Source organism: Typopeltis vanoorti, chromosome 2 (assembly GCF_054136105.1).
Source record: "Typopeltis vanoorti isolate ZY-2024b chromosome 2, IOZ_Tvanoo_1.0, whole genome shotgun sequence".
NCBI classification, from domain to species: domain Eukaryota; kingdom Metazoa; phylum Arthropoda; class Arachnida; order Uropygi; family Thelyphonidae; genus Typopeltis; species Typopeltis vanoorti.
This window is the reverse complement of record NC_143550.1, coordinates 119,354,329-119,367,496: the sequence shown is the minus strand read 5'-3', so window position 1 is coordinate 119,367,496 and position 13,168 is coordinate 119,354,329. Positions and strand designations below refer to the sequence as shown.

The 13,168-nt window shown below is 36.6% G+C and overlaps 1 protein-coding gene across 1 annotated transcript in view; it reads right to left on the bottom strand.

The window, feature by feature from the left end:
* LOC150109377 (proliferation-associated protein 2G4) overlaps nt 1-13,168 on the bottom strand; it is a 179,035-nt gene that overhangs the window by 103,444 nt on the left and 62,423 nt on the right. Inside the window, exon 4 of the mRNA XM_090407788.1 lies at nt 8,391-8,460. Within this exon, the coding sequence (XP_090263914.1) occupies nt 8,391-8,460 (70 nt within the window). The remainder of the gene's footprint in view (nt 1-8,390; nt 8,461-13,168) is intronic.

The following is a 13,168-nucleotide window of genomic DNA, read 5'->3' as shown; positions in this document are numbered from 1 at the left end:
CATGTGTCAAATTAGCAATTCTCATCTGTTCACCCAAGGACAGCATCCCTCCTTTATCACATACAGGAGTCTAAGTACCGCCCTGCTCGTGTGATCAAGCTTACTACGGTCAAACTGGAAGAACTGTGGACATCTGCATCAGTGAACATAAAAGATACATCTGGCACTATCACTATGGCAAGTCGGGTCCAGCAGAGCATGCTTTGGATACCCCTGCACACAGGATCAACTGGAAGAAAACAAAAGTACTGCACAGAAGCTTTTACAAGTCAAAGAGATTGTTCTTAGAGGTAACAGAAGCCTTGAAACATACTCCAAATCTCAACAAATATGGCTGTATAAATTTGCCTAAGATTTGAGAGACAGTCATTTTAAGACATAACTTGTACCTGCTTTCTCTCTCTGTTTTTATTTTAGATCGATGATGCCCAATTAGGACTTTAGTCTGTGTTGTTGCTACAATTTTTTTTTTTAAATTAGTCCCTTTGTTACACCATGTTGTTGTAGTTTTGCATACTGTGACAAACTGTGTTTTTGTGCTCTGAAATTGCTGGTTATAACACCAGCAAAATATCAGCAATAAGTCAATAAATAATTATTTACTTATAATTCTGTGTTCTGACATATACTGTCAAAATTAAACAATATGTACGACGAACACATAAGCCTTTCTACATGATAATCTTGATGTTGGTAATTTTATTTGGTGTTTTTACAACACTACATACCCACGTGTTTTTCAAATATTAGATGTGTCAAAGAAGCGTTCTTGCACTGTTTTGTTCCAACGTATACAATATATGTACTGTATTTATTATTCTGGATGGGGCCCTTGGATAATTCTTTTTTTTTTTTTCTTAAATTGCAACCTTCAGATTGGGTAGCCTTGATCTACGGAGAACTTTTTCACAAGCCATTTCTGCCACTGAAGGAAATTAGATTCGTGCAAGTCTGGAAAGCATTCAATATTTATCATGCCATTAAAAAGATTTTCACACAATTTTGGAAGTTTTTAAAAAAAATGAAAACCTTTGTAAATTGAGTGAAGAAATAGTGGGCCTAGCAGACAATCTGAATCTCGAAGTGAATGATGACGACATAGTTCAACTCATAGAAAGTCACTGAAGAGATGACTAATGGAGAATTGGTAGAACTGGAGGAACAACGTGTTGCAAAACAAGAAGAACGAGAAAAGAGAAAGAGGAAAAGGTAGTTAATCAATTCACAGTGAGTGGTCTTGCAGTTAGCAATGTTCTCAAAATGGCTGAAGACATGGACCTCAATACTGAATGCTACTTATTAGTGGATGGGAAAGTAAATGATGCGTTTGTTTGCTATAAACAAATTTATAGTGAAAAGAAGAGGAATAAGCAAGGCACATCGGACATTTTCATCAAAAAACAAAGGTTACACCAGAAGAGCTGTAGTCTGGTCCTTCACATAGGGAAGGTAACGAAGATGTGATTGTGGAGAAAGATTTGTGCCATTATTCTCCTGTTTTATAGTGGCAGTAATGCACAGTACAGTTCTATAAGGTTTAAAAATTAAAATGACTGTATACTTATTACGGTTAATTCCCCAACTGCTATAACTCTGTTGATTTAATGTATCACTGCCAGCTGGAATGGAACCCTGACGTAAGTCAAGGGATGACTGTAGTCTTCTTGAGCATGCATGCATACAGCGATCCTAGTAGTTTTTTCATGATTCCATACATCCCTGTAAATCCTCAAGTGTGACTATGTTGCGCATCTCCTGCAATTCTGCCTAGATTTCCTCAATCATGTCAACATGACAACCTTTCAGCCAGAATTCCATCTTGCAAAACAGGAAAAAGTTGCAGGAGGTGAAGTCAAGCAAAATACATGTTTTTGGAAGAAAGGAACTGTCGAACAACAAGTCATGGTAGAGAACCCAGTCACTGTTTTCATCTTGTCTGACATTTGCACCACATCACATGCGCTCCTTCAAAACCGCACAGTAAAACTTGTCATTGACAGTTTGAAAGGGGGGGGGGGGGTGAGAAATTTCTTCTGGACAATGCCTTGGATGTAAAAAAAAAAATCAACATTGTCTTGCAATGATGCAAATTTCATGCATTTATTATGGCTACAGTGAATTTGATGACTTCCAAATTATTTAAGTATTCAGTGGGTTTCGTTTCCGCAGAAGTTTCTTTTAGGTTGAAGCACAATTTCATGCAGATCCTTGAATACTTTTTCAGTTGGAGAAGAAAATCGCTAAACCACTAAAACACAATGTTACAAAAATGCATGACTGTATTTCTTATTTTTGTAACATTATGTAACCACTCATCTTGCTGGATGTTGGCATACTGATTCACAAAGGATACTGCTTGCTGCTTATAGCAGTGGAAGGCCATAATACAACTGGTTTGTGCATATGCTATTCAAATTCCCTGAGCTTTTGGGTAGCACCTACCTCAGTTCATTAACAAAACACAACTCGCACTAAAGACACTGATGAGACATTAATAAAGGTCAAAACCGGTCTGGGTAGTGGCCCTTCCCTTAATGCATAGCATTATACATGTCTGCATTATGGGAGATACCGAGACAAGTATTGATGAAAGCTTGGTCCACCTTTGCTACGAGATGCCTCAGTCCTGAACTACTTCAGGTGCAAACTTTGTTTGCCTACACTTGGGTAAAGGATTAAACTAAATTTATTATAGTCTAACCAAGTGGAAAATAAACTTCCAACCAAAAAAAAAAAAAAAAAAGAAAACATTATTAGCTGTGCATCAGCATGCTAGGAAAGCCACCTCTTACATTAAAATAGTGAACGTCATCAAATCCAGTTATATTTTATAGTCATATATATAAAAAAAATTTTAAGTTTCAAGTTTTCCAGATGCCATATGCTTACATAATGAAAAGGTGAACATATGGCCTCTGGGAGCAGCTTGTGTCTTGTGCAAATCAAGGCAAAAGGCTATATTCTGATATCATCCCTGGTAAAATTTCGAAATTTTTTAAAAGTCTCTTTCTATGTTTGGTTATGCAAACAAATTAATCCAAACAAGCCAAACTTTTGTCGGGTGTTTGGTTTTTGTCATCATCATCAAATTCCTGATATGTACCCTCAAAGGGTATACAGGATATGATAGTACTACATGAAAAATTTACGTCATTACTAACTTCCTATCTACAATTTTCCTCCAAATCAGTCTGTTACTTGTCAAGACTCCAACATTATCAGATCTTATATTTCTATCGTCTAAGGCGCTTTGTACCGTATCAATCCACCTATATCTTCATCGTTTTCCTGCAAACCTGGCAGAGAACACTTGTTTTGCTAATCTTTCCTCGCTCCCATACCACCTGAGATTAGCTCTGTTAATGCATTCATGGATGCTGACAATGTCAAGTTCTTTCCTAATATCCTCATTTTTAATATGATATTGCCATTAATGCCATCTGTTCATGCCTCTAATCTTTCTCAGAACTCTCACATCTGAGGTCTCTGGTCTTTGGTCAAGTGTTTTATTCTGAATAAGCTCTTAGATCCATAAGTTAAAACTGGTTTGAACACTGTCTTGTATACAGCTAATTTAGTGTTACAAATAATTTATCTCTTATTCCATATGAATTTATTCAATTGACTGCCTACCATACCAGCTTTGTTGATTCTATTGTCTATTTCCATATTTAATTTACCATCAGTAAAAATTGTGCCTGAGTAGCTGAAATGTTTTACTTGTTCCAGAGGTTCCCTCAAAGAGTTCACAACGCAGTTGACATTTTCAGCAATTCTACCTATTTTCATTGTCTTTGTCTTTTTAATGCTGACTTTCATACCATATCTATTGAAAAGTTATTCAATTTAGTCAGGGAATCTTGCAAACTTGTAGCGGATTTATTTAGAAGTATAGCATCGTCCGCATAAAGCAAAGAGCTGACATTAACATCTCCGATTCTGATATCATGTTTAATATCACTTTCCTTCATAATGTTATCCATATAGATAATGAATAACAGAGGGCATAATGTATATCCTTGTCTCACACTAGATTTAACATTAAACCATCTTCCTGTACTTTCTTCAATTCTAACTGGTGACTTACAACTCAAATAAAGAGTAAGTATTACATGATATAATGCCCCATTGACACCACATAACTGTAGCGTATTGAATAGCTTCTCTCTTCGCACCTTGTCATATGCCTTTTCCAGATCTACAAAACTTAAATACAGATATTTGTTATATTCCCATGCTTTCTCAACTATTTGTCGTAAAGTGAAGATCTGATCCTGACAGCCTCTATTTGGCCTGAATCCAGCTTGTTCTTCCACAACTCTTATCAACCGTTTCTCAAGTATACTTGCATAGATCTTGCCAGGAACACTCAGTAGGGAAATACCATTGTAATTCTCACATTCAGTTTTTATTTCCCTTTTTATATATGGGTACTATTAGAGCTCTACTCCAATCATCGGGAATTCGTCCCTCTGTCCAGGCTTTCTGAACTATGCAGTGCAGCCACTGTAAGACTTTTATACCACCAGATTTCAGCATTTCTGGTCAAATTTTATCTACTACTGCTGCCTTTCCACATTTCAAGCCATTGATGGCTTTTTCTACTTCAAGTATGGATATGTATTCCTGACTGTATGCCTGTTGAGTGTTTTTTACCACTGTGCTATCACTGCTTGTTTCATTTAGCAATTTTTTGAAGTAATTACTCCATACTTGAAGGATATCTTTTTCTCCTGTTTTCATGTCACCTTCATCGTCTCTAACTCCTTTTACAGCACTCTTTCCTCCATTTCTAAACTTCGTCAACAACCTCGAGAATAGCTTACCACCTTCCTTGATATTTATTTTCTATATTCTTGCCAAAGTCCTCCCATGACTTTTGTTTAGCTAGTTTTACACACTGTTTAGCTTTCTTACATTTGTCTCTGTATTCTCTAAGAGCAAAAGCTGACTTATTTGCCAGGAACTTTTGATATGCTTTCTTCTTTTCCTTCACTGCCTCTTTAACTTCCTGTGTTCACCATGGAGTTCTGATTCAGACAACCTCACCACATGCCTCTCTAGCTGAATCAATCAGGGTTTTCTTCAAGACTTACCACTGAATCTCCAAGGTTTGGTTCCTGTTCTCAAACTCTTTCATCTTTTCTTCAATAATCATTGTGTATTTTAGTCTACAGTTCACATCTGAGAGCTGCTCAACTTTTATTCGCTTTAAAACTTTCTTACATGTTATTCTTTTCAATATGAAATTCAATTTTATCCTGCTCAAGACTAAATAGTGATCGCTTTCAATTTCAAATCCTCTGTACACTCAGATGTCCCGCACTACGGAGAAAAAACATCACTATCAACAATAACATAGTCAATGAGACTTTTCTTATTCCTTGCCTCTTCTCTCCATGTGAATTTGTGCACATTTTTATGTTGGAACATGGTGTTAGTAATAACCAGTCCATGTCCTGAGCAGAAATCCAACAGGTATTTGCCATTATTATTAGCTTTGCTCTTTTCTCCAAATTTTCCTAAAATATTTTTGTATGTCTGACAATCATTTCCTACTCTACTATTTAGATCCTGAACAAGGACCAACTTTTCCTTTTTCATTGTGTCAGTTGCTTTTTCTAAAGCATCAAAAAATTCCTCCACTTCTACCTTAGTAGAACCTTCTGTGGGACCATAGGCACAAATAAGTCTGATTGTCCAATTCCCCATTTTGATATTTGCCCACATCACTCTACTTGAGACTGCCTGCCATTCAAGAAGATTAGCCTCGTATTTTGAGTTGAATACTATGGCTACTCCTTCTTTTCTTTGATTGTCGTTTCCTGAGTATAACATTTTGTATTTATTGCTCAGAAAGATCTCACCAGTTTTTGTCTTTTTTTGTTTCAGTCACCACTATTATGTCGATCTGGTACTTATCTAATTCTTCAGCTAGCTGCATTTCTTTCCCATTCAGGCTTCTTATGTTGATAGTACCAATCTTTAACTCTGGTGATGTTGAGTTGGGTGTGCTTTCAGATTTGTTCCAGTAACTGACTTTTTGCTGTTCGCCCTGGTGAAAACAACAAGGGTCTTGTTTAACTGGGCAACGCCCCACAGGCATGAAATTTTGTCATGTTGTACCATCATTTTCTATATTGGTTTAAGCCAATAAGAATACAATTTGGTCGGCTAAATCCCAAATTGCCAGCCCATCCTCATTCGTTCTGTATCCAGGTAGATACCCAACAGGGTGCACCACGAGAAGGTGAGGATTGGACATTAGGTCAGAAGCTCTGATCGGTTCTCCGCATTCCTTTAAAAGGCTATGTGGAGGTCTCCTTGCAGTTATACAGCTTTGACCCTTAAGCACCCCTTTTTGGTTTTTGTTTCAGTTCATAATTTTGATTTTAGTTTACTATTCTGATCGAGTGCTGAGCATTTTAACTGTCCCTACGATATTTATTAATAGTGTACACAAGTAGACATTCGTAGTGTTTTATTCATTTTGTGCAACTATAAAATGGATACATCTCCAAGAAAGCATTCAAAAATATGTACTCTTTCTCAGAACATACCCATGATTCAAAGACAAATTGCTAATGAGTGTGGTGTTGATTTGGGTGCCATTAATGTGATTTTAAGGAAGTTTAGGGAGACAAGGATATCTTTTCTCCTGACAGAAAAGGAAAACGTGGGCGAAAGAGGAATACCACACTAACTCAAAATTATTTACTAGTTACAAATAAATTACTGTCATGTCAGAAACATTAATTTAATGTTTCTGACATGACAGTCCATCGAAGATTATTGGAAGCAGGGAAAACTGCCCACAGACCGAAAAAAGAAACAACTGTTGAGAAAGGCTAAGCAGAAAAAGAGACTTCAGTGGGCAAAAGTGTACAAACATTGGGCTGTTGAGAAGTGGAAGAAGGTTATATTCTCAGATGAGAGCCATTTCTTTGTGTAAGGAGAGCGAGTACAATATGTTCACAAATCAGCAGCTGAGAAGACTTCTCCTATCCATCTTAAACAAGCTCCTAAACACCTAGTTAAAAAGATGTTTTGGGTTGTTTTATGCATGACGGTTCAGGATCACTTGTGCCTGTTGACAGTATGATGAAAAGTGACCAGTATATCAAAACACTGGAGAAAAGAGTGGTCTTACAGATCACGAAAGACAAAGAACTCATCTTCCAACAGGATCTCGCTCCATGCCACACTTCAAAAAAAGTGAAAGTGTTTCTCAAAAATCACAACATCCAATTGCTGAAGTGTCCAGGTAACTCTCCTGACATTAACCCAAAAGAAAATTTGTAGACCATAGTGAAAAAGAGACTTGAAAAATTAAATTGTGACATAAAGGATAACTTAATATAATCCATTATAGAAGTATGGTTGTGAGATGCAGAAGTAAGAAAAATGTGTTCTATGTTGGCAGAGTCCATATGTAAATGAATTAATGAACTTTTTAGAAATAGAGAAGCACATATAAATTATTGGGTAAAGTTGGAGTTAATTTTTGTGCTTATTTTCTTGTGTGAAATTAAAATTTTTCTTTAAAATGCAAGTATTTGGATTAATTTGTTTGCTACTATAAAATATGAATGGATTCATAATACCCTCAATTTTAGTATGTTATCTGTGCAATTTCAAGCCCTTTGGCTCTATATTTTATCCACCTGCTATAGCTGATAAATAGCATTGCTACTGGTAATTTAAATGTGTATGCCAAAGACCTACAGAAATTGATTAACATTCCTAGATGAAGTGAAACAGCTATTTCATGAAACCAGATAAGCATCTGAATAAACATTTTTTTTTTATTATCAAATTGTTATGTGTAGTTTAATGCTTGGTTTAATAATAATTAATTTCTAATTAAAAAAGTAAAAGTAATAATACATTGTTTGCCATATCATAAATCTACCTATATAGGTAATGGGTGATATTTCACCAAGTCTTATCAGAGCTTTGTACTGCTAACCAAATAATCACTGTTTTGAAAACTAAGTGATTTCTATTTTTCATAGCTGCACAATACCGTCTGGCAATATGATCATAATAGTGACCAATGGAAGTTTCATACAGTTTCTGTTAAACTGAAGAATGTCATATATATATATATATATCCACACACACACAAATGTTTATATAGCACACAATGTCTATGAGTGAAGCTTACCTGCAGAGATTGATGCAGGTAATCAATCTCTGCAGTTTTTGAGTAACAAAATATGAAATTATCATTCCAGAATTGCTTCTTAATCACACTTGAAATCAATTATGTTCAATAAATTTACACCGTGTTGGTTTAAAGGAACATCCATTATTAGTTATAAATAACATAATAAAATCTTTTGTAAACTCTAATTCTCTTTCACACACACCAATATAAAGAAATTTACCAGAGATGCTCCGACAACAAGAGTATGAGCTACCACAGCTATAAATCCATCGATATGAGCACCTAGATCCCTAAAGCAATAGGTAAAGAAAAAAGTATTACTTTTGAATAGCAAATTTAAATTGCTTATACATCAGTTGCATATATTAATAAACAAAAAACACCCAATCTATACATATATTTAAGAAAACATTGAATAAACAAGTATTACATGCCAAATGTTTATAAATATAATATAAATATATATAATCATACTGGAATATTCAATTAAGACAATTGATCTTAATTCTTTTGGGCTACTACCTTGAAAAATATTTTGAACTTCATATCCATTCTACTAATTTGGATTAGCTACTTATTTTTAATATATAATATACTGAAGTATTCAAATTTAACAGAGGAGTTGGAAATAAATTCAAGCTGTTAGTACAATAAATGATCACTACAGTGAATCTTTCAAGACAGTGGATATTTTATTACAACGTAAATGAGGAAAATTCCAAGAAATGAGAGAAATCATGGAAAATAGCACATAAATAAAAAACAAAGAAAACAGGAAAGGAAATCACAATGGAGCAAAATAAACAGTGAGAAATAAGAGATCACAGGAAATAACATATTATAAGGAGTATTAATGGAAAAGAAATCAAACTGGAGAAGTACTACATGAACATAATTCGCATTACTGAGAAAAAGAAGAGAAAACCAGGTCAGATCTTACTAAATAAGAAGTAATGGATGTCATATTCGGGGAACAGCAACCAAGGAAAGGAAGCAGTAGCGAGAGTATTCAACATCAAACATGAAGATAAACTGGATTGGAAGGCAGTTTTAAGTCAAGCTTTCTGTAAAAATTTCAAAATGGGAAAATCAACAACGAAACTCATTTGTGTTAATGGTCCAACAGAGTTCTTCCAAGAAAGAAATGGAAATATTTTTAGTCATTAGAGGAGGCAGCTTACAAAGATAATGGAAAAAGCGATCCTTTTTAAGCAAGAAGATATGGCAGTTTGAGTTTTTTAATTACTATAAAAAAAGTTTAGTCTGCACCGTTAGCCTAGTGGCTGTGTGCTTCGCAACCATATGCCTGGGGAAGGAGTGTCCTAGGTTCAATTCCCGTCGGAGAAGTGAGGAGCTGAGGGATCTTCCTCAGCCATAGCCAAGTTAGTTGGTCTTGGGCATGGACAGTAGGGTTTTCTCCCCAGTTTATCCTAGGGTTTTTCATCCCGCAAAGCAGGCAAACCAGCCTCGAGAACTCAACACTACAGGGCATAGAATACACCGGGGGGGAGGGGGGGGACCACCTTATCCTATGTATGGTTTGAGATACGATGATTAAAAAAACCCTCGACACCACAAGGTAAAAGAGGGTAAAAGGAAGATGAGACAAAATCTTTTGAATACATTTAGAACAAGGATGAAAATTCATTTGCCACTTGCCTGTAGCAAATGGATTTCTGGAGCCCTGCTTGAGGGTACATGTCAGAAATCGATAACGATGAAGACAATGTAACATGAGCATAGAGGGAGAGTGAATGCCAGCTTTCTGACTGGGCTTACATCCAATAATAAACAGATGGCATAAATTGATACTGTTACTCTTATGTAAATTAATGACATGCTACAACACATTACTTCATTAATTCAAAGAATAAGTAAAAGCTATGAAATTTGTTTGGGAAGCAGCTCATTTTGTGTTGTTTGAAAGACTGTTTATTCATGAAATAAAAAATTCTGAATTTCTGACCCAAATATTTTTTCTGCATGTTTTCAGCAGTTCATTATAAAGATTTCAGGTAAGTGTAATTAATTTAAGCTAGTATAACCTTTCAAAATTTAAACGACCATTCTCGATTTTTATAATTTCATTCTCTTATATCTTATGTTTGCATTTGTGTTTATGTATGGTGCCTGCCAATTTTTTTGTGTTCTATCCTCAATGTATGATTTCTCGCCATTTCCTTTTTTCTGTTTTCCCACAATTTTCCATTTCCTGTGATTTTCTTTTGTACATTTACCCAATTAGCTTTGTCTCCTGATTGTGATGTTATTTGTTAGGAAATTCCAAGCGTATGGTGAATTTTTCCATCTTTTACTGTTTGTAATAGTGAGCTTAGAATGGCATTGCAGTTATATAACTTGAGCTGGGAACTTTCAAGTAGTTTATTATAGCACATCATTAAGTTATAACAGCATTCTTTAACTGAATTGAATATTTTGTGGTATGAAAATCAGCAACAGCAATATTATTATTATGGGCGACTCCAGGGAGTCCGTAGACTGAGTGAGGGAGGCCCTAAACATCATGTCCATACAACTATACGACATTCTCACAGTATCTATCATACCTTGCATTGAACTCACTCACCGTCATAGCACCTACAACAGACTCTGGCAGCTTATTCCACTCATTTACCACTCTAAAAGTAAAGAACCCAGCTCTAACACCCATGCCCAGCTTCCATAGATGTCCCCTAGTTCTCCCACCACCAGTCCTGATTTCAAAAATATCCTCTGAATTAATCCTATAAAAACCCTTCAGCAATTTGAATGTCTCAATCATATCTCCCCTTTTCTGCCTATCAACTAATTTCTGCAACCCACAAATCTTCAACTTGCTCTCATAAGGTTCATTCCATAGACCTGCTATCATCTTGGTCACTCGCCTTTGGATCCTCTCCACCTCCTCCCCATCAAGAAGAAACCTAGGTGACCAAATCTGGTAACAGTAGTCGAGATGAGGTCTTATCAAGGCTCGGTACAGAAGTACAATAACTTGCTTGTCTCTGCTCGTCAAAGTATTTTTCAACAACCAAGTGAGTTGATGAGCTGATTTAGCTACTTTTGCAATTGTGCCCCCTAAACTTCATCTCCCTATCCACCAACACTCCCAAGTCCCTGGCCTCATCAATCTCCTGGAGTACAGTTCCACCAATGTGATATACTGCTGCTAATCTTTTCGTCCCAAAATGCATAACCTTACATTTTGTCACATTAAATTGACATCCATTCTCCTTGGCCCAGAACTCCAATCTATCCAAGTCGTCCTGCAAGATTTTGACATCTTCTGCATTCACTATTGCCCTACCCAACTTTGCATCATCAGCAAACAAATGAACTGTAGCCCCTATATCGTTAATGAACAAATTAAACAGCGGTGGTCCAAGAACAGAACCCTGCGGCACACCACTAGTCACAGGTGTCTTTTGGACTCTACTCCTGAATAAACTATTCTCTGATATCTCTCCATCAACCACCCACCTATCCATCTCACCAACCCTATACCCATTCCTCATATGTTGTAGTTTACGGATTAGAATTCCATGTGGTATCCTGCCAAATGCCTTAGCCAGGTCCAGCAGTATCACTGTAAATCCATTACCCTTATCCAGTTCATCTGTCACTGTGTTATAAAACTTCAGCAAGTTACTGAGGCATGATCTACCCTTCACAAAGCCATGCTGTCCCCCATACAGTATCTCATTTTCATCAATCCATTCCTGTATTTTTTCCTTGACTACTTTCTCCAAGACCTTGACAACGACTCCTGATATGCTGATCGGTCGGTAATTTGCAACAGTAGTCCTGGATCCTCCTTTATGCAGTGGAACTATTTCCCCCCCTTTCCACACCTTCGGGACTAAACCAGACCCCAGACCCAGATTAAACAACATGGTCAAGGGCACTGATAATTCTTTAGCCGCTTCACGTAAGAGCAGTGCCGGTATACCATCTAATCCCACAGATGTATTCACATTAAGGTTCTGTAATAGACTATTCACCTCCACTTCATTCATCAGAATTCCCGTATAAAGTAATGGTTCCTTCATTTTTTCAATGTCACCACCTAGATGATATACTCTTGCAAAGTGCTCACTCAGTAATTCCACTATATCGACTGATTCAGTGACCTCCTTACCATCGTCATTCCTTAAAATCATTTTGCCGTGTACAGTTTTTTTTTTTTTTTTTCCCCTTGCTTGCAGCATATTGAAAGAACTGTTTGGGATTCTCTTTAGCTTGCATAGCTAGTTTCCTTTCATAATCAGCTTTTGCTTTTTTTTACCACAATCGCTACCCTTCTGGCCTGTGCTTTACACTGTTCGTGTGCCTGCAGGTCACCTTTTTCTTTAAATTCCCTCCACAGTTGTTTCTTTTTTTGCAGCTCAAGTTTAATGGTGTTATTCATCCATTTAACCCCTACTTGTTTTACTATTCGGACCCTAGATATACAATCAGCCATAACCTCCTGTAAATGCTCCTTGACCACTTCCCATGCTCTATCGACATCCAGCCCTTGCAGCTTTACATGCCACTGCACTGATCCAAGCAATCTCCTAAGTTTGTCATACTTGCCAGCACGGTAATTTTACATGTACCCTGTCTTAATTGTAAATTCCACACCTTGGGCGAGCGCCCAAGTCAAGACCCTATGATCACTCTCACCAATAGGTGGCAACATGGTCATATTCATTACAGTCAAATTCTCAGATGCTATTACCAGGTCAAGCACTCTCACACCCCTAGTATTTTCAATTACATGCTGTCTCAGATAGTTATCCCTTAATAATTGAATAAAATCCATTTCCTTCCTCTCATGTGTCCTCTCCTCCTTCCAATCAATGTTACCATAGTTGAAATCCCCCATAATAATTACCCTCCTTCCACTCATTTCATCAATTTGTTTATGCATACTATCTCCACCATCTATTTTATCACCTGGTCTATAGCAGCACCCAACTGTATATTTTGTTGTGCCAGTCTCAATCTCACACCAAA